The sequence below is a fragment of the Oryctolagus cuniculus genome, chromosome 10 (assembly GCF_964237555.1).
Source record: "Oryctolagus cuniculus chromosome 10, mOryCun1.1, whole genome shotgun sequence".
Taxonomy (NCBI): Eukaryota; Metazoa; Chordata; class Mammalia; order Lagomorpha; family Leporidae; genus Oryctolagus; species Oryctolagus cuniculus.
Genome location: NC_091441.1, coordinates 46122311 through 46144147, shown reverse-complemented (window position 1 = coordinate 46144147; position 21837 = coordinate 46122311). Strand labels below are relative to the sequence as shown.

General features: G+C 40.8%; 1 protein-coding gene across 2 annotated transcripts in view; it reads left to right on the top strand.

Moving 5' to 3' along the window:
* Positions 1–21837, top strand: part of DSG2 (desmoglein 2) — a 62903-nt gene that overhangs the window by 32926 nt on the left and 8140 nt on the right. For both annotated transcript variants that reach the window (XM_008261177.4, XM_070049913.1), the window contains exons 9-12: positions 4290–4555; positions 8948–9090; positions 9359–9586; positions 19814–20041. In XM_008261177.4, coding sequence (XP_008259399.1) covers positions 4290–4555; positions 8948–9090; positions 9359–9586; positions 19814–20041 — 865 coding nt within the window. The remainder of the gene's footprint in view (positions 1–4289; positions 4556–8947; positions 9091–9358; positions 9587–19813; positions 20042–21837) is intronic.

Here is a 21837-nt window from a genome sequence, read left to right as displayed (position 1 = left end):
CAGGCAGATGGATTTTATGCATCTGGATCTCATAACCCCCACAGAGCTATTTAAACAAAAATTACAAAATGGATTTGTAGGTCACAAAGTAAATCAGGAATAATATCAATGTACTTTTGAATAGTTTATGTTAGAATTATTTTACTGGCCTTTAAAATAAAATACAAAACCATAACTTGTAAGATGCTGTTTTCATTAAGTCTCACATAGATATAAATTGATTCTAGAAGTTTTCACATTTTTACAAAAACTTTATATATGACAGGCAAGGGGAATAATTTTGATTTAACAGAATAGAAAAGAATAAACAATGAGCTTTTAACTATAGGTTGCCATGTGCATTTGAACTACTTTTTAAAAGCAGAAAAAATTGCATAACGTCATGTTTAAAGGGAAGACACATTTTATGATTCTTAAATACTTGAACAGTGTCATCAGAGAAAATGCAAACTTTCTTCTTTTATGAAAAAAACATTTATAGGTACAACCATGCCAGGTGATTTAGATACAAAAACCAGTAACACACGTAAGAAGAAACGGTTACGTGTTGATGAATAAGAAAGGTACTAGAATAGAAGTATTCTTAATGTACTGTGGTAACACAAAAAAGATGTAGTTATTTCTACCAAGAAAGTATAGATGAAACATAGTAAAATTAGTATTACATTGAAAGCAACAGATAAAGAAACTGCTTTCTCAGTTATATAAAAGATTACTTCTAATTTTTTTAAATGTAAATTTCTATCTGAGGTTTTCCATTTTTAAAAAATATTTATTTATTTGAAAGGCACAGTTACAGAGAGAAAGGGGGAGAGACAGAGACAGAGAGAGGTTTTCTATCCGCTGGTTGACTCCCCAAATGGCGACAATAGTTAGGGCTGGTCCAGGCCAAAGCCAGGAGCTAGGAGCTTCCTCCAGATCTCCCACTTAAGTGCAGGGGCACAAGCATTTGAGCCATCCTCTGCTGCTTTCCCAGACATATTAGCAGGGAGCTGGATCAGAAATGGAGCAGCTGGGACTCGAACTGGTGCCTATATGGGATGCCGGCATTGCAGATAGCAGCTTAACCTACTACACCACAGTGCTGGCCCCTGCTTCCAAATTGTAAGAGCAGTAATCAGACTCCATTATAACAAAGTTAGATAAGATATATAAATAGAAAATATGCACATGAAAAGTTAACCCTCATCATCATTCATTAGGGAAAATGCAAATTAAAACTATGAGAGATTCCACTACTCACCCATTAGAATGGCTAAAATCAGTGTTTAGTCTATTTGGGCTACTATAACAAAGTATCATAAACTGGGTAGCTTATAAGCAAGATCAATTTATTTCTCATGGTTCTGGAAACTAAGAAGTCCACAAGGGAAGCAGATTTGGCGTCTGATGGGGCCCTCTTGCTCTATCCTTACGTGGTAGAAGAGGCCAAAAAGCTCCCAGAAGCCTTTTAAGGGATTTAATCACACATTCATGAAGGCTCCTAACACTCCTAAGGCTTCTCACCTCTTAATAGCATCATTTTGGGAGTTTGGATTTCAGCATATGAATTTTTTGAGGACCCAAGCATCCAAAGAAAAACTGAAAACAGCAAAAATTGGAAAAAAACCAGAGAAGTGAAACCTTTGTATACTATTGGTAGAGACATGAAATGATATATCCAGTTCATTGGTTTTATTAAACAGTTAAGCATAGTTACCTTATGACCCAGCAATTTTATTCCTAGGTATTCACCCCCTAGAAAAGATGAAAAACATATGTATTCAAAAACTTGGTACAGATTTTCATAGCAGCGTGATAATAATCAAAAGCTGATGATAATCCAGATGTCCCTCAGTTAACCCTGAGTAGATAAATACAATGTGCTGTATCCATTCAGTGGACTACAACTGAGCAATAAAAAGGAATGAAGAAGTGCTGATACCTGCCACAGTGTGGATAAACTTCAGAAACATTGTGCCATGTGTGAGAAGTCAGACACAAAATATGACATACTGCATGATTCTGTTTTTGTGAAATTTCTGGAAAAGGCAGAACAGTGAGGGTGGAAAGCAGATCAGGAATTGGCTGGGGCTGGGGGTGTGAGTGGAGTGTTCTAAAACCATGATTTCAGTGATGATCCCAAATACTAAAAATCCTGGTGCTAGACACCAAAAGGGAGTGGATGTCGCTGTATATAAACTACACCTCAGTGAGGCTATCAATGAAAGGATGAAAAGATATGAGCAGATCATTTTAAACTTGGAAATAGGGATAGTAAGTCATCACATGAGGAAAATTCCCAACTTGGCAAGAAATTACCAAGTAAGTTTAAAATCTTTAGTGGTATTAAAACATGGCAAAAATGGAAATGATAAAATATATGGACAGAATTGTCAAAAATAGAAGTATATGCCCTCATATGTTGCTTATTTGTTTTCATTCTCTTAGGAGCATTGTGGCTGTTTAGTTTTTCTGAAAATTTATTTGAAAGGCAGAGTGACAGGGAGAGACAGAGAGCGGGTTCTTCCATCTGCTGGTACACTCCTCAAGTGGCCACAACAGCTGAGACCAAGAGCCTTCAGGAACTGCATCCTGGTCTCCCAAGGGAATGGCAGGGGCTCAAGTACTTGGGTCATCCTCCACTGCCTTCTCAGGGTGTAGAACATGGGGTTGGAAGCAGAGCAGCTAAGATTCCAACTGGCACTCCACTGTGGCAATACCAACCTGCATTATGGCTATTTATGACAAACACTCAAGCAATTTTTGTGGCACAACTACCTAGCTCATTTTTATATTTTACATTGTCTTAACCCTAGAACACTAAAGTCATCTGGCTGGAAGATTTTATTTCTCATTCAGCACATATCAAGCTGTCAAATTAAGCATGTTAATTGCAAGAGCAACTTCAAAGAACTTTCACAAAGATTTTACAGTCACAAAGAGTATATTTTCTTTAGTATCCTTGTCCCGACACCATTAAGATTCATATTTTAAATGAGGCAGAAGTTGTTACGCATAGAGAGGAAAACAAAATTCATGACAAATCAACTGAAAAACAAATGAACAGCATTGCTGTCATTCATACAGACATGTCACACAATTAATATTATATTGAAGAAATAAGCAAAAATGGTCAGAGACAATGGATGTACCCTGACTCCTTAGTTCTTTTAGTAAAAAGCTAGCAGGTCAACAGAGGAAAAATGACCTGTATAAAAATGTATGGAGCAGTACTAATAAGAAATTGCAAATAGCCCACCTGCCTAATATAAACAGCAGGCTGTCTATCTAAATAAATATAAATCTTGAAGAACATTACAAAAATATTTATAGAAAGAAAATGGAAAAAAAGTTGGAACATAAAATATATAGAGAGTGATGGATTGATTAAATCAAATGGACATTATTCTAACAGCCACAGTCCACAAAGAGCTGTTTGAAAGGAGGCTACTCTTTTATGGAATTAACAGCAAGCCAGATATTAATAGAGATGCCACATAGGAGGGGAGTAAGTTCTTTGTTTAGACCATGCGAAGGTCCCTAGGCTGTTTTTCTTTACTCCAGGAATTCTTGATTTTCTAATATGTACAAATCTTACAGGGATAGAGCTGATGGTGCTACCCCTACTTGAAGCTCTTCTCTAATGAACCTGTGGGTCACGTTTTCAGAAATACTAATTTACATTCAATGTCCATTTTTATTAGAAAAGGAATCACATGAGATTGTTGAAGATAAAAATTTATATAAAGGATTTATTTATTTATTGAAAAGCAGAGTCACAGAGAGAGGGAGAGACACAGACCTTCCATCCACTAGTTCACTCCTTAAATGGTCGCAGTGGCCAGTGCTGGCCTAAGCAGAAGCCAGGAGTCAGGAGCTTCATCCAGGTCTCCCATGTGGGTGCAGAGTCCCAAACACTTGTGCCATCTTCAGCTGCTTTCCCAGACAATTCTCAGGGAGCAGCTAGAACACAAACTGGCCCCCCTATGGAATACAGGTGTTATAGGCAGCAGCTTCGCCTCCTACACCACGACACTGGCCCAAAAGTGTATATTTTTAACAGTGATTTTGACCTTGAGAAAAACTAACTGCCATACTTATAGCCATCCTTAAAATTTCTAAGTATGCAAATTGACAGTGTTTTTAGTTGTTTGGTAATAATGTAAGAGAGCTCTATATTTCCCATGTGTTAAATGATCATGTCTAACATTTAAATTTTGTGTATGTATGCATGCATGTATCTATGTGTGTGTTTATGTTTTCTAGTTGTTTTCTGTTTTGAAAGAATTCTTCCTTTGCCTTGCTAGGAACTAGATTATGAAGAAATGAAGGCTCTTAACTTCAGTATTATTGTCACTAATAAAGCAGCTTTCCACAAGTCAATTCGTAATAAATTTAAGCCTGTAGCCATTCCCATCAAAGTAAAGGTGATAAATGTGAAAGAAGGCATTTATTTTAAAAGCGACACCATCCACGTTCGCGCCGGTGAAGGCATGGATATTACGAGCCAGAGCCAGACACTTGGGACATTTCAGGCTTTTGATGAAGACACTGGACAGCCAGCCCGTGCGAAGTAAGAGATAGTTGTGATTATATTTCCTCACTTTCAATAACCTTAACTGATGTGTTTTTTTTTTTTTTTTTTTTTTTTTTTAATGTATTCTCATGTTTTACTGGAAAGAGAAACATACAGAGGGAGATCTTCCCTCTGCTGGTTCATTTCCTACAGATGCCTGCAACAGCCAGGGCTGGACCGAGACAAAGCCAACAGCTCAGGGCTCGGTCTAGGAATCTCACTTAGGTGGCAGGGACCCACGTAGTTGGGCTGTCACCTACTGCCTTCCAGAGAGCTGGATCAGAAGCAGAATCAGGTACTTCATTATGGGATGCAAGTGTCCCAAGCAGTATCTTAACTATTGTAACAAATGCCCACCTCTTAAGTGACGATTCTCAGAAATCATAATTAAGTTTCAGCCCTTCATTCCTTCACACCACAGAATTTTACTGCCCCAAGGGTCGGTAGATTAAATTTCTCCAAATTGTGCCTGTACCTGAAAGATGAGGAATGTTCATCAGAATCCCCTTTTTGAGACCATAGGAAGCTGCGTGAGGATGCAGCTGGGTGACTCAACAGAAAATGTTCTGATAGAGATGGCTAAAAAGTAACAGAAGCGGAGGTTTAGGCAACAACTGTCTAGAATCCGCCATATCCCAGAAGAGTCCTGGAGGGTAAGAAAGTAGGAGATAAAATTGACCCCACGTTCTACCGTATATAAATTTGGACGTGGGAAATAGCTGCATAATACACTGTAACCTGGGGAAAGTACATTTACATCGGAGATTACAGAGCTGCTGTTTGCGGAGCTCTAGGCTCTAGTGGCAGTTATTCTCGCTGAATTTCCAGAGTCTCACCTGCTGCTCCAGACATGCAGCTCTTGTGCCTTCTTGTTCCCTGCCGCAGCTGCTCAGGTGCTTGCCCGTCCCTGTGCTCGCACCCCCCCCCCCCCCCATCTCAGTCCTGCAGTCTGCTCTCCCTCTGGGTAACTTATGAACAACAGAGATTGCCTGCTCACAGTTCTGGAAGGTACAAGATCAAGGTGCCAGCCAGGAGATTTAACTTAGTGTCTGCTGAGGCTCACAGGAAGGGGCAAACAGTGTTCCCTCCCTAGGGAGCTTGCCTTAGCTCTTCCTAGTGCACGTGCCATTGAGGCAAGGCCTTAGCCTCTTCTATAGGGACACTAAGCCCATTCAGAAGGATGGTGCTGACATGATGCAGCCACTCCCTGAAGGCCCCACCTTTTAGTAATATCACATTGGACAGGACAGTAGGTCCTAACATAGGCTTTTGGAAGCAGCACCAACATTGAGAGCATAGCAAGCCCCCTGGTTGCCTGTACTTCATAAAACATTGCATTTAGATGCATGGCAGACTAGCAAGAGTGGGCACATGGAGGAAACACTTCCATAACTACTTTCCATTCAGTTCATCTCTTTTCAATGGAGATCATCAGTCAGTGGAATCAAATCATCTGTTTACAGAGCTATTAACAGCATCCCCTGTGTTTTCTGCAGTCTTGATGACCCGTTTTTACCCACCCTTTCTGTAGGTGTCAGCACTGCTCCTCTGCAGTGGTGTGATCTAGTTTCAACTTTCATGGTTCTGCACCTAACAAAGTAGTCCCTGGCTGAATCCCCATAGTTGGGGATTCTATATGATGAACATTCCATGTTGTAATTTCTCACTGCTGTTTTCTGAGAAACTTGTATGTTCTTTCTATGAAAATTTGGGGACTGGTGTTGTGATGTATCGGGTTAAGCCATTGTGTCCCATATAGGCACTGGTTCATATCCCGGTTGCTCCAGCCTCCTGCTTAATGTGCCTGGAAAAGCAATGGAAGATGGCCCAAGTGCTTGGGCCCCTGAACCCATGGGAGCCCTGGAAGATGCTCCTGCAGCCATTGCAGCCATTTGGGGAGTGAACCAGTGGATGGAAGATCTCTCTCTTCCTCTGTAATTCTGCCTTTCAAATAAATTAATCTTTAAAGTATATATATTGTGGCTCTATAGTTAAACTTATTTTGCCTGTTTATTTAATTATGGCTCCAGTTTTTATTAGAGGCTATGAATATATCAACAGGTTACATGTTCTAGCAAGTGTTAGGTTGGCCTAGTGGTTAACATGCTGGTTAGGAGACATGTGTTCCAGATAGGAGTACGTGGGTTCAAGTCCCAATTTCAGCTTCTTGCTAACACAAACCCTGGGAGGCAATAGTTGATCGCTGAAGTAGTTGGTTCCCTGCCACTCAAGTGGGAGACCTGGATTGAGTTCCAGGCTTCTGGCTTCAATCTAGCCCCGCCTCGGCCATTGTGGGCATTCGGGGAGTGAACCCGCAGTGGAAGTTCTCTATTTTTATCTCTCTCTGTTTTTCAAAAAAATTTTTAAAAAAGTGATAATGTGTTCTGCCTAGAAGAACAATGAACTATGTGCCTTCTCAAATGTATTTAATTTTTTGGCATACAATTTCAAAACTTTAGAATTAGAAAAAGCCATATAAGGAGTGGGAGGCATAGCTAAATTAAATTACTTTCCGATATTCACCTTTTGAGTAGTATTTTTTTTTAAAGATTTATTTCTGCCAGCGCCGGGGCTCAGTGGGCTAATCCTCCGCCTGCAGTGCCGGCACACCAGGTTCTAGTCCCGGTCGGAGCGCCGGATTCTGTCCCGGTTGCCCCTCTTCCAGGCCAGCTCTCTGCTGTGGCCCGGGAGTGCAGTGGAGGATGGCCCAAGTCCTTGGGCCCTGTACCCGTATGGGAAACCAGGAAAAGCACCTGGCTCCTGGCTTCGGATCAGCGCAATGTGCCGGCCGTGGCGGCCATTGGAGGGTGAACCAACGGCAAAAAGGAGGACCTTTCTCTCTGTCTCTCTCTCTCTCACTATCCACTCTGCCTGTCAAAAAAAAAAAAAAAAAAAGAGAGAAAAAAGAAAAAGAAAAGATTTATTTCTTTGAAAAGCAGAGTTAGGCAGAGGTAGAGAGAGGTCTTCCATGTGCTGTTTCACTCCCCAAATGGCCACAACAGCTGGAGCTGGGCCAATCTGAAGCCAGGAGCTAGGAGCTTCTTCCAGGTCTTTCATGCGGATGAAGGGGCCCAAGGACTTGGACCATCTTTTACTGCTTTCCCAGGTCATAGCAGAGAGCTGGATTGGAAGTGGAGCAGCCAGGACTTGAACCAGTGCCCATATGGGATGCTGGCACTGCAGATGGCAACTTGACACGCTATACCACAGTGCCAGCCCCTTGAGTAGTATTTTGAAATCTTGATAACAGTAGAAGAATCATTCTCTTAAATTTGTCAGAATTTACTATCTTACTGATTGTCCATGTGCATAAATTGTTTATGGACATTTGATATAACACCTGAGCTTTCATCCTACTTTAAACGTTGTCTGACTTTCACATCAGAGAAGAACAGTTGTAAAATGCTTCACGTGAGATCACACAGAACTTTCCCTTGTAAAGTATGATCCTTGTTATCAATTCTCTGCCCTTATTGTAAGGACAAATGTTGGGAAATCCTTACTGATAACATAAATTTAAACGTTAGAATTTCAGATGTGAAATTCAGGAATATTTATGCACATCCAACTGTATTATCATTTACTATGAGATATAATTAAAGGCAGAAAATTATAGTTCAAATGCATAATTGAAATTTTTAAATAGCAGTATGTCCTAAACATCTACTTAATAGAATATAAATTATCGATTTGATTGAAGAAACAGGATACTTACATTTGCCCTATAATTGTGTATGTCAGACTTGATGTTATTCACCATGTACATTTCTGAAAATGTACTGTGGACATTGTCATTACCATCTCCTAGCTGGATCTTTTCATACTAATTCTATGCTTTGAGGGAATAAACCTGATTGATTTGTCAGCATTGATTTCACTTACAATCAATGTAACTGAAAAAACTTTTGTTCCTAATAATTAACAATATTCCAGAAATTTTAGATAATCCCATTTAAGGCAGCCATTGATTTTTTAAGTTGATACTTTTAAATATTGACATCCCAATGTACAGGATAATGAAAGACTGCTTTTTTTCCAACTATTTTAAATATGTAACTAAATTTTTCTCCAAAGGCTTACCTCAAATATAAGAGAGATTAAATTGGTAGTTATAGGACATACTGTAGAGCAACTTAGAAAACCTCCTGGACTCATAGGCCCAGGTGAATCACCTCTGCATATATGTACAGAACAAGGAAGATTTCCAATAAGTCTAATACACTGTGAAGAAAGGCTTTTAGAGTGGTTTCAAGACATTAAAAATATTCAAAACAAATACATGTAACAACTACTTATAAAATGAGGTGAAAATTGAGCTTGAAGGAGTTTAAATGTTAGAAATTCTCAATTTATCCAAAATTCAAAATTAATTTTATTTTTTTATACTAGGTATATAAAATTTGAAGATGCAGATAATTGGGTTTCTGTGGATTCAGCCACGTCTGAAATTAAACTTGTAAAAGTCCCAGATTTTGAATCCAGATATGTGCAGAATGGTGCCTATACTGTAAAAGTTGTGGCTGTGTCAGAAGGTAAGTTGCTAGATACTTCGCTTAGTGTTGTGTATTTCAACTTTATTTTTCAAGCTTCAGACCTTTATTTTGCTTGTCTCATCAGTGGATAGAGCTTCACATTCCCACTTACTGGGTGAATTAGAAGACGTTATTTGGCCTAAATATGAATATATCAAAGTGTCCAAAGTGATTGGGACCTTCTTAGCAAGTTGGCAGGAGTATCCAAACCGTGTACATTGTCATCAATATGATCAGAATGAGTTTACTTTTCTTTCTTATTTTTAAGATCTTCCTAGGAAAACCATCACTGGCACTGTCAGTATCATGGTTGAGGACATCAACGACAATTGTCCCACCCTGGTGGAGCCTGTGCAGACGGTGTGTGATGATGTGCCGTATGTGAATGTTACCGCAGTGGACCTGGATGGCTACCCAAACAGTGATCCTTTCACTTTTGTTGTCATTGACAAACCACCAGGAATGGCAGAGAGATGGAAAATAACAAAGCAAGAAAGTAAGCAGAATCAGTAACTATGTTTAAATCTAAATATTAAGTATGACAGGTGTCTAAAATCTTTATCATATAGGTTCTGTTTTTTCTCATAAATTTTATTTCCAAGATAGTCTTTTAAAGGAGATTGTAAAACCTATAAGCATAGTGTTTTATTGGCTTTTATATGCTGTGGAGAAAAGAAAAATTACCTTAAAATATTCTAAAGGTATCTGGGTATTCTCCAAATAGATCTTGGACTAATTTTGCTTCCTAAGCTGAGGAGGACTGAGGCTTCCTAAGTACAGCAGTCCTGATAGGTGGCTTCCAAAGATCTTGAAGTATAGTAGCAATAATTGCTTTCCAGATAAGGTTTATCAAGCACTTTCTATGTGCCAGCACTCCGCTAGCCAGCCCTTACCTTGTATTTTCATATTTAATCCCTATTTGATAACATCTCTCCCTGATTACAGCTGAAGAAAGCTTACCTGGAGTTCAGTAACTCACTCAGAGTCACAAAGCTAACAGTCACCACTCAGTATCCATAGGAAGCTGGTTCCAGGCCCTCTGAGGCTGTGGAGTACCTTATGTAGAAAGAATGTTTTTGTACATATCCTCTGCACATCTTCCTATGGAATTTGCATCTCTATAAACTACTTTTTTTTATTTCCAAGTCACTCGAAAGGCTACAAAAATTTATGCTTCCATCAGTCATTCATAACAAGGGCAGTTGACTGTATGATATTTAAAACAGATCATTCCAAACGTGATAGGTTCTTTTGATTTTTTTAAACTTTAAAAAATTTTATTTATATAAAGGGAACAGATTCCATGCATTTCATATATACAGGATTTTTCTGTTTGGTTGTTTTTTTTTTTTGCTTTTTGTTTTTACCCAAATGAACCTTTTATTTAAGGAGTACAAATTTCATAAATGCAACTTTAGGAATATAGTGATTCTTCCCACCATACCTGCCCTCCTGGAGACCCCAACTCCCACCCCACCTACTCCTCCCTCTCCCATTCCCAGTCCCATTCTCCGTGATGATTCATTTTCAATTAACTTTATACACAGAAGACTACCTCCGTACTTAGTAAAATTTCAACAATTTACACACACACACAAAACACAATTAACTGTTTACAGATAATTCTCATATTACAACTCATAGAGGAGAGAGGTCCTGCATGGGAAATCAGTGCACAGTGGCTCCTGTTGTTAATTTAACAATTAACACTCTTATGTATGACGTCAGTGATCACCCGAGGCTCTTAACAAGAGCTCCCAAGGCTATGGAAGCCTTTTGAGTCCACAAACTCCGTCAGTATTTACACAGGGCCTTAAACAAAGTGGAAGTTCTCTCCTACCATCAGAGAAAAGTACATCCTTCTTTGATGGCCAGTTCTTTCCACTGGGGTTTCACTCACAGAGATTCTTCATGTAAGACATTTTTTGTCACAGTGTCTTGGCTTTCAATGCCTGAAATGCTCTCATGGGCTCTTAAGCCAGACCAGAATGCCTTATGGGCTGATTCTGAGGTCAGAGTGCTATTTAAAACAATTGTCATTCCATGAATCTGCTGTGTGGACTGCTTCCCATTTTGAAACATTCATTCCTTTTTAATTCTGTTATTATTGCCAGCCACTTTATCCTATTTATATGATCACTTTAACACTTAAAATTATATTTTTACCATGCAGCTTAATGGGATTTGGGGTTCCATGGCAAGTTTTTAAACTGTACCCTTAGAAATAAGTCTGTAGGAATGTATGCAAAATTATACAGCTTTATAAACTTGCTCCTCCCTCTCTTATTCCTACTCTTATTTTTTACTGAGATCAATTTCAGCTGATTTTACACATGTATGAGTAACTCTGTGTTAAGTAGAGTTCAACAAATAGTATGAAGGAAAAAAAAAACTGTTCCTCGACAGTTGAGACAAGGGCTGTTCAAGTCATTGCTTCTCAAAGTGTCAATTTCATTTCTACAGATTTTCTTTTAGGTGCTCTACCAGTTATCATAGATCAGGAAGAACATATGGTATTTGTCCCTTTGGTACTAGCTTATTTCACTAAGTGTGGTGTTTTCCAGATTCATCCATTTTGCTGCAAATGACCAGATTTCTTTTTTTTTTTTTAACCACTATTTAGTATTCTGTAGTGTACATATCCCATAATGTCTTTATCCAGTCTCCAGTTGATGGGCATTTAGGTTGATTCCATGTCTTAGCTATTGTGAATTGAGCAGTGCAAATAATTCTTTTATTTGCTGTTTTCATTTCCCATGGGTAAATTCTCAGGCGTGGGGTGGCTGGGTCATATGGTAGGTCTATATTCCTATTTTTCAGGTATCTCCATACTGTCTTCCCTAGTGGTTTTATCAGTTTACATTCCCAACAACAGTGGATTAGGGTAACTTTTTCCCCACATCCTTGCCAGCATTTGTTGTTTGTTGATTTCTGTATGAAAGCCATTCTAACAGGGGTGAAGTGAAACCTCATTGTGGTTTTGATTTGCATTTCCCTAATAGCTAGTGATCCTGAGCAGTTTTTCATATGTCTGTTGGCCATTTGGATTTCCTTTTTTAAAAAATGTGTACGTTTTTGACCCATCTGTTAACTCAGTTTTTTTTTTATTGTTGTTTCTTGATCTCTTTATATATTCTGGTTATTAATTCTTTATTAGTTGCATAGTTTGCAAATAATTTCTCCCATTCTGTGGGTTGCCTCTTCACTTTACTGAGTGTTTCTTTTGCAGTAACCCCATTTGTTAATTTTAGTTTTGATTGCCTATGCCTCTGGGGTCTTTTCCAAGAACTCTTTCCCTGTGCCAGTGTCTTACAGGGTTTCCCCAATGCTCTCTAATAATTTGTATTGGAGTCTATGTCTCATTTAGATCCATTAGCATTTCTTTTACATAGCCAGGTGCCCTGTAATTAAGTCCCTATACATTTATAATAGTTATATCTTCCTGTTCAATTGATCCCTTGGTCATTACATAGTGCCCTTCTCTGTCTCTTGAACAGTTTTTGTGTTAAAGTCTGTGTTGTCTGATATTAGGATGGCTACAACAGCTCTTTTTTGGTTTCTATTAGTGTGGAATATCTTTTTCCATCTGTTCACTTCTCAGTCTATGTGCATCTTTGTTGGTAAGATGTGTTTCTTGTAGGCAACAAATAGCTGGGTTTGTTTTTTAATCCATTCAGCCAGTCTTTGTCTTTTAACTGGAGAGTTGAGGCCATTTACATTCAAGGTGACTATTAATAAGTAATGACTTTGCCCTGTTGTTTTCTCATAAATAATCCCATTGTTTACTTTGGATTTCCTTTGTACTTTTACTGGGAGATTTTCTTCTTTACCTTCTTTTGTAGTGATGACCGTGTTTGTGTGTTTCTGTGTGTAGCACATCCTTAAGCATCTTCTGCAAGGATGGATGGATGATGACAAATTCTTTCATTTTGTTTGTTATGGAAGGTATTTATTTCACTTTCATTCATAAATGAAAGATTTGCAGGGCATAGTGTTCTGGGTTGACAGTTCTTTTCTCTTAAAACTTGGAATATACCTCATCATTCTCTCCTAGCCTGTAGGGTTTCTGATGAGAAGTATGTTAAATGTCCCTTTCTTTCTCCAAATTGGGAAAATTTTCTGTAATTATTTCACTAAAAAGGTCTTCTAATCCTTTCTCTCTTTCCATGCCTTCAGGAACTCCTAGAACCCATATGTTGAGACACTTGACAGTATCCTGTAGATTACCAACAGTGTTTTTTAGTTTCCTAATTTCTTCTTCTTGTGTTTGGTCTGACTATATAATTCCTGTGCTTTGTCTTCTAAGTTGGATATTCTTTCTTCTGCTTCACTGATTCTGCTGTTAAGGCTTTCCACTGCATTTTTTTTTTATTTATTCTATTGAATTCTTAATTTCCAAGATTTCATTTTGATTTCTCTTTTTTTTTTAGAAGGTAATTTTTTTTATTTTATTTTTTTGACAGGCAGAGTGGACAGTGAGAGAGAGAGACAGAGAGAAAGGTCTTCCTTTTGCCGTTGGGTCACCCTCCAATGGCCGCCGCGGCCAGCGCGCTGCGGCCAGCGCACCGCGCTGATCCGATGGCAGGAGCCAGGTACTTCTCCTGGTCTCCCATGGGGTGCAGGGCCCAAGTACTTGGGCCATCCTCCACTGCACTCCCTGGCCACAGCAGAGAGCTGGCCTGGAAGAGGGGCAACCAGGACAGAATCCGGCGCCCTGACCGGGACTAGAACCGGGGGTGCCAGCGCCGCAAGGCGGAGGATTAGCCTAGTGAGCCGCGGCGCCAGCTCTTCTCTTTAATATCTCAATTTGGTGGGAGAAATTTTCTTTCATATCATGTATAGACTTCATTAGGTCATGCATTTTCTTCTGATTGCTTCTAAGGAATCCTATGATCAGCTTTTTGAATTCCATTTCTGGCATTTCTTCAGTCTCATCATTTTCACAATCTAGTATTGAAGTGTTGTGTTCTCTTGGGGGCATGATGTTGTCTTCCTTATTCTTGTTTCTTGAATTGGTGTGTTTGTTATTCAGCACTTGTGGAGATACTTGTTGGTTTCTTCTTTGTTTTTTTCACTGTGGTGGCTTTCACCTTTGTACTATGCTTCTGTAGATGAGTGGAGTGTCTGCTTTCAGTGAATACATAGAGGCATGTGGTGGGTGTGGCCAGGGAGCTCTATTCAGTTCTCCAGAGTGAAGGGTGTGTCTGAGGTGACACACCCAGTTTTGGTGTGGTAATTCTTTGTTTTTTATCAGAGGGGAGGTTTGTTCTTGTCTGTTGGCATAGACTTAGCTGAGCTCGTCTCCTCAAAGGAGACCAATGCTAGCACCCAATGGGTGCGAGCCCCAGTGGATATATTATTCATCTGCTCTGCCACAAGGACCACACAAAGGATCTCTGCAGTCCTTGTGTTAGCTCAGATTCCCCAGCAATGTCCCTCACCAGGTAACCAGGCAGCCCTGAGCACATGGAGCTTCCCACAGTGACTGCCCAATGTCCCAGCCACACCCAGGGCCCTCCCATGAAGCCACAGTCCTGGCACATAATCCTCCCACAGTCATGAGCACCCAGCCCCTGTCTGTTCTCCCCACCAGACCCAGGAGTCTCTGCTTAGCTGGTTGCTGGGCATGGACACAAGCTAGCACAGTAGTTACATATTTCCAAAATGCTGCCTGCTGTCTATCAGCTTGTTACCGGAGGGTGATTGGGGAAAGAGAACAATGTGCCTCCCCTTTGTTTTTTCTCCTCTGGTTTGGCAGGTACACTATCCCCCATGGGGCTCTGAGCTGGATTCCCTCTAGGCTCTTCCTGCAACTTTTTTGCCAGTGGCTTGGGCTGCTGCATTCTGGTCTTACCTCACTCTCCAGAGCGGGTGTAGTGGGTGCTGCTGGGGCCCTGAGTTGTGGGCACCCACACCCTCCACGTAGGTTCACTGTGTCCTTCTAATTTACATAGAGTTTCCTCTGCTGCTTTCTCCCTAACTCTTCCCTGGGACTGTAGTCTTTCTACTTTTTTAGAACTATCTTCTAATCTAGAGCAGTCTCTGGATTACTTTTCTTTAAAAAAAAAAAAAGATATATTTTATTTATTTGAAAGACAGAGAAGCAGTGGCACACACAGAGAGAGAGAGAAAGGTCTTCCATCCACTGGTTGACTCTCCAGTTGGGCACAACGGCCAGAGCTGTGCCAATCTGAAGCCAGGAGCCAGGAGTTTCTTCGGGATCTCCCACACACATGCAGTGGCCCAAGGACTTAGACCATCTTCTACTGCTTTCATAGGCCATAGCAAAGAGCTGTATTAGAAGTGGAGCAGCCGGGACTCGAACTGACGCCCATATGGGATGCCAGCATTGCAGGTGGCAGCTTTACACACTATGCCACAGTGTCGGCCCCTCTAGATTACTTTTAATGCCTAATACAATGTAATGTTACATAAATAGTCATTATACTGTTATTTAATGAATAAAGACAATATATATATATGTATTCATTACATATGTAATTTTTAAAAATTTTTTTAAAGTTTCATTTATTTGAGAGGTAGAGAGAGAGATTGAGAGAGTTGTTCCATTTGTAGGTTCACTCCCCAAATAGCTGCAACGGTCAGGGCTGGGCCAGGCTGAAGCCAGAAGCCAGGAATTCCACTCAGGTCTCTGATACTGGAAGTGGGAACTCAGATACTTGAGGTATCCTGTTGCTTCCCAGACACATTAGCAGGGAGCTGGATTGAAAGCAGAGTAGGCAGCACTTGAACTGGTGCTCCCAGTTTAGAATGGAGAAGTCCTCAAAAAGGCTTAACCTTAGCCCTGCACCCCAACAATTTTCCCCTTGTTAAAATATTTTTGATGCATAGTGGTTTGAATCTGCAGGTGTGCATGGAACCCATGGGTGTGGAGGGTCAGCTGTGTGATGGAGACAGCATCACAAGGGGTCTGCTGACCTCCCACACCTCCTTGCCAATGGACACATCCAAATGCCTATACCTTGGACACATCCCTCTTGCTGATGTGAGCTTTTGGGTGCACAATACAAAAAAGACTAGTTAGAAGACTATTTTGTTTTTAACAATAGTGTTCATTTAAAAAAAATTCAAATAGAATTCCCAATCTTTTTTTATAATGATATTTTAAGCATAATAAATATTTATACTTGTTTTTAAGAGGTTTTGAATAATGTTTGGGTCAACTAAAATATCTTCAACTTTTCGCTCTGTATTTATAATTGTTGTGTTTTTGGTTTCCTGTTTAATGTGTTTCAATAATCTGGGTTGACATGTAAATCTTCCCTGTCGTCCTTACACTCTAAAATCCCAGTAAGTTGAACTTTTTATAAAATGCATTGAAACTAAAATTTCTTTAGTACCTTAATTCTAAATAATGATATTTCAACTAAAAGCACAATTCTAAATCAATAACACAATTATCTATGGTTTTTCCAATAGGAATTACAAAGCTGCCATGCTAATTTTCCCAAAATAGGGCTGATTTTTAAAAAATTATTTGTTTATTTGAAAAGCAGAATTAGAGAGCAGGAGAGACAAAGAGAAAAATCTTCCAACCACTGATTCACTCCCCAAATGGCTGTAACTACTGGCACTGGGCCAGGCCAATGGCGGGAGCCAGGAGCTTCTTTTGCATCTCCCACATGGGTGCAGCATCCTCCACTCCTTTCCCAGGTGCAGTAGCAGGGAGCTGGATCAAAAGCGGAGCAGCTGGGACTTGAGCTGATATCTATACGGTGGCAGCTTTACCCACTGCACCACACAGCCAGACCCAGAACTGATTTCTTAAAAATGTTGCAGCAGCTGTATCATCAAACAACAAAAACAAATCCTTGACGATACAAAATACTGAAACTATGTGTTTAATTTGCTTAAATATTCCTATACTTAATTCTAAATCTTCTTAGGGTTTATGTACTCACCTGAAGAAAGACGATTATGGCCTTGATGAACTTGAGTTGCCTCCTACTAAAGGTGACAGTCACCACTGAGATTGACTGTGGGTCCTTGATCCCATGTCCAGCTGTCATGAGCCTGGTCTAGCAGACATCCAGATGATTCCTCTGGTAATCAAGTCACAGGGCTAGAAACCTGGGAAAGCAAAAAATACCCAGTCCTGTCTCAAAAGTCTGGGACTCCCTTGCCCCCACCAGCCTGAATGCCTGGTCGAAGTTTTGCTTTTCTCTGACTGGGATATATAAATGTATTTTGCCATGAACGTGCTGGGATTCCAAGACTTACTTATTTTATCTAAGAAACACGTGGTGTTTAGGATATGTGAGACGTGGTTCCAAGCACTTTACTAACATTAACAGCCCTAGACAATATTGGTACCAGTGTTGTCAACATCTCACACAAGAAGAAGCATGCACAGAGTTTTATTGATTTTCCTCAGGTTACAGAAACAGAACAGAGCTTGGAGCTGGGCTCTGAAGTCTGCACCTTACATGGCTGCCACTCCAGGTTTTTGCATGGATCTTCTGTCTAAAAGATGCTTAAGCTTGATGAGTTTGTGAATTTTTTTCATAGTGTTAGAAACATAAATTTTTCAGAATGTACAAGTTGGAGGGTTACAAGAAGTCACTGCCATTGTTCTTTATATAACTATACAATGCAAAGAAAGAAGATTCTGTAAGCCAGGCTTTCTTCTCTCTTGTTATATCAAAAAATGATTATCCAGCTGTCATGGTAAGAAATAGCTTCTTTTGTTTTTATTTCTACTTATCTAGAAAAATGTTTAAATACAGAAAGTTCCAGAAACCGATAAGTCAGACACCTTTGTACCTACCACCTGAAATTCAAAAAGCAATGTTTGTCATATTTGAGTCTGGCTCCTTTGTTAAGTGATAACCAATAAAGGGGAAATTTTCTGTGCCCCTCCTAAGGTGTCCCCCTATCCTGCGCCCCTCAGAGCCAATCGTGAATTCCCTTGTTTTCATCCAGGCCATGTTTTTTCAAGCTCATAGTCCTGAAATGAATGATTAGATCCTTTCTTCACTTTCCCAGAGTTTTCATGCTAAGTTTAAAAGTGTATTTCTAGGGGCTGATTCTGTGGCATGGTAGGCTAAACCTCCTCCTGTGGTGTTGGCATCCTATATGGGCGCCAGTTTGAGTCCCAGCTGCTCCTCTTTGGATCCAGCTCTCTGCTGTGGCCTGGGAAGGCAGTGGAGGATGGCCCAGGTGCTTGGGCCCTGCACCCGCATGGGAGACCTGGAAGAAACTCCTGGCTCCTGGCTTTGGATCAGCACAGCACAAGCCGTTGTGGCCATTGTGGGGTAGACCAAGCAGATGGAGGACTTCTCTCTCTGTCTCTGGCTCTGCCTCTCAAATAAATAAATAAAAATCTATTCTTTATTTTTTTTAAAAAGTGTATTTCTAGACATGCAAATCAAGTTCTATAAAATGTGGAGCTTAAAATGAAAAGAAGTTATTTACTTCATAAAAAAAGCAAAAACACTTACTTGTGCTTTTTGTTTCCCTTCATGTCTTACAACTAAATTAATTTGTAATAAATGTTCCACATATGTCAGATAAATTTTGAGCTGTTTAATTGGCCAGGTGAAAACTATTCATTTTTATTCATGTGTAAGAAAAATTTTGAATAGATAAGATAGTTATTTTGAAAGTCATCAAGAGATCATTCGCATAGTGTTTCTTGTGTCATATTCCTGCTAAAAATGTATAACCTGAATCCAGTCATGAGTGGACAATCAGATGAATTCAAACTGGGGAACTTTCTTTGAAATATGGCCTTCAAAAATGTCAAGGTCTTGAAAAGCCAAAAGAGAGAGTGAGAATGTTCTAGATTAGTAGAGACTAACTTGATAGCTAAATGCAATGTGTGGTCTTCAGAGGGATCCAGGATCAAAAAGAACTCTAAAGGCCACTATTACAGCAGGTGAAAGGCATTATATCAATAACAGATATCTTAAAGGTGCTAATGCCCTTTGGTTTTTAAGGGTCCATGTTGGGTAAAATTATGCTATATCTGTAACTTACCTTGAAATGGCTTAGGAAAAGTTCTTTTTAAATTGTTCACAGAGGGGCAGACATTGTGGTGCAGCAGACTAAGCCACCATTTGGGGCACCCACAGCTCTATTGGAGTGCCGGGTGGCATCCAGGCTCCTCCACTTCTGATCCAGCTCCCTGTTAATGCACATCTTGGGACACAGCAGATGATTTACTTAAGTAGTTCACTCCTTGTCACCCGTGTGGGAGACCCAGATGGAGTTCTGTGCTCCTGGCTTCACCCTGGAGAAGCCCAACAAACAAATGTATGTTGCATACATTGGGAGAGTAAACCAGGATATATAAGGTGTGCCTGTCTCTCTCTCTTTCCAATAAAAATAAAATACATTTAAAATTTTTTTTTACAGAAATGGTGAAATAAAAGTCACTCCATGGAAATGTTTTTAGCTTACCCCTTTGTCACTGTGCTCCTGGTACAGAGAATGATTCTTAGCGTTTGGTAGACCACATACATTTGTTAAAATCAGTCATCACGGAAGTAGGTGTCCACATCCAATCCTTTGCTAATTAAAGTGCGTATCTGGGGGCCATGGGCAAATGTTAGCAAGCACACAGTGTGAATTCAACGAGAAGGAAGATTAAGTCATCTAACTGGAGCTAAGTATCAGCCAGCCATCAAAGAACAGTCTGTAACTCAGTTTTGCCTCCCTGGTAGGCACTCATTTTCCTTTCCTCTGCCTCCTCGCCTTACAGGTACTAGCGCGCTACTGCAGCAAAGCGAAAGACAGCTTGGAAGAAGTGAAATTCAGCTCCTGATCTCAGACAGTCAAGGCCTCAGCTGCCCCGAGAAGCAGGTCCTGCAGCTCACCGTGTGTCAGTGTCAGAATGGCCTGGGCTGTGCCGCGATGCAGCGTGATTCCTATGTCGGCCTGGGACCCGCAGCCGTTGCACTCATCATCTTGGCTCTTCTGCTCCTGCTGCGTAAGTCTGTTCACAGCCGCTCTGTGGTCCTTACGTATTTCAGTGAGTGCCCTGCCAGTGATTTGTTACTTTCGTAGTCACTGATTTTATTCCTCTTTTGTTAAGAGTTTTTTAAAATAAATTACTTATTTATTTGAAAGGCAGATAGAGACATAAAGGGAGTTAGTCTCATCCTCTGGTTCACTTCCCCAGTGCCTGCAGGAGGTGAGAGCTCAATCCTGTGGCCCAGCTACTTGAGCCATCCTGCTGCACATGAGCAGGAAGCTGGAGTCAGGAGGGGAACTGGGATTCAGACTCAGGCGTTCCTGTATGGATGCTGGCATTCAAGCAGCATGTTAGTTACTATGTCAAGACACCCATCCCTGGCCGGCGCCACGGCTCACTAGGCTAATCCTCCACCTAGCGGCGCCGGCACACTGGGTTCTAGTCCTGGTAGGGACGCCGGATTCTGTCCTGGTTGCCCCTCTTCCAGGCCAGCTCTCTGCTATGGCCCGGGAGTGCAGTGGAGGATGGCCCAAGTGCTTGGGCCCTGCACCCCATGGGAGACCAGGAGAAGTACCTGGCTCCTGCCATCGGATCAGCGCGGTGTGCCGGCCGCAGCGCGCCAGCCGCAGCGGCCATTGGAGGGTGAACCAATGGCAAAGGAAGACCTTTCTCTCTGTCTCTCCCTCTCACTGTCCACTCTGCCTGTCAAAAAATAAAATAAATTAAAAAAAAGACACCCATCCCTTTGCAGACAGCTGCCCCGCCTCCTCCCTTTTAAGATTTATTTTTTATTTATTTGAAAGGAAGGTTACAGAGAGAGGGAAAGACAGCTAGAGAGATCTTAACATCTGCTGGTTCACTCCCCAAATGGCAACCACCGTGAAGTCTGGGCCAGGCTGAAACCAGAAGCTAGAAACTCCATCTGGGTCTCCCACGTGAGTGGCAGAGGCCCAGGTACTTGGGCCATCTTCCACTGCTTTCCCAGGCCATTAGCAGAGAGCTAGATTGGAAGTGGAGCAACTGAGAGCAGAACTGAGACTCATGGGATGCCCTCATCACAGGCGGCAGCTTAACCCACCGCACCACACAACACTGACCCCTACAGCTGTTCTTAAACCATACTAGAACCCTCATAAGGATGAATAGGAGAATAATAATTGATGATAACTAAATTCATCAAAGCTTGATTTTATATTGTCAGAATGTATCATTTTCTGATTTAAATAACTGAGGTTATGTATGTTCCTTTTGGCCTAAACCCTGTGAATGTCCCCATTTGGATGAACTCAAGAGACCTGTATTGCATGCTCAAAATTCTACTATAGATTGAAACATTATGGCAGTTTCAATGTTCTAGAATACTTGAATGCATGAAAATTTTTCTACCTTTAGGAGTGTTTGGACAGTGGTTTAAAAGAGTGAACAAGGGAACAGGCATTGTGGTGTGGCAGATTAAGCTACCACTTGAGACACTCACATCCTACATCAGAGTGCCTGGGCTCAAGTCCCGCCTCCTCTTGCAGTTCAGCTTCCTGTTAAAGCACCTGGAAGGGAGCAGATGTGGGTTCCTGCCACCCACATAGGGACCTGGATGGAGTTCCTGGCTCCTGACTTCTGCCTGGCCCAGCCATGGCTGTTGCAGCCACTGGAGAGTAAACCAGCAAATACAAGATTTCTCTGTCCCTTCCTCTTTATCTGCCATTAAAAATAAAAAGTGAGAATGAACAGAACAGTTTAATCTTTAAATTGGTGTGTTGAATTGGATATTGTCTAATCTAATCCAGTCTTGCCATTCTACTCAGTAACTATAG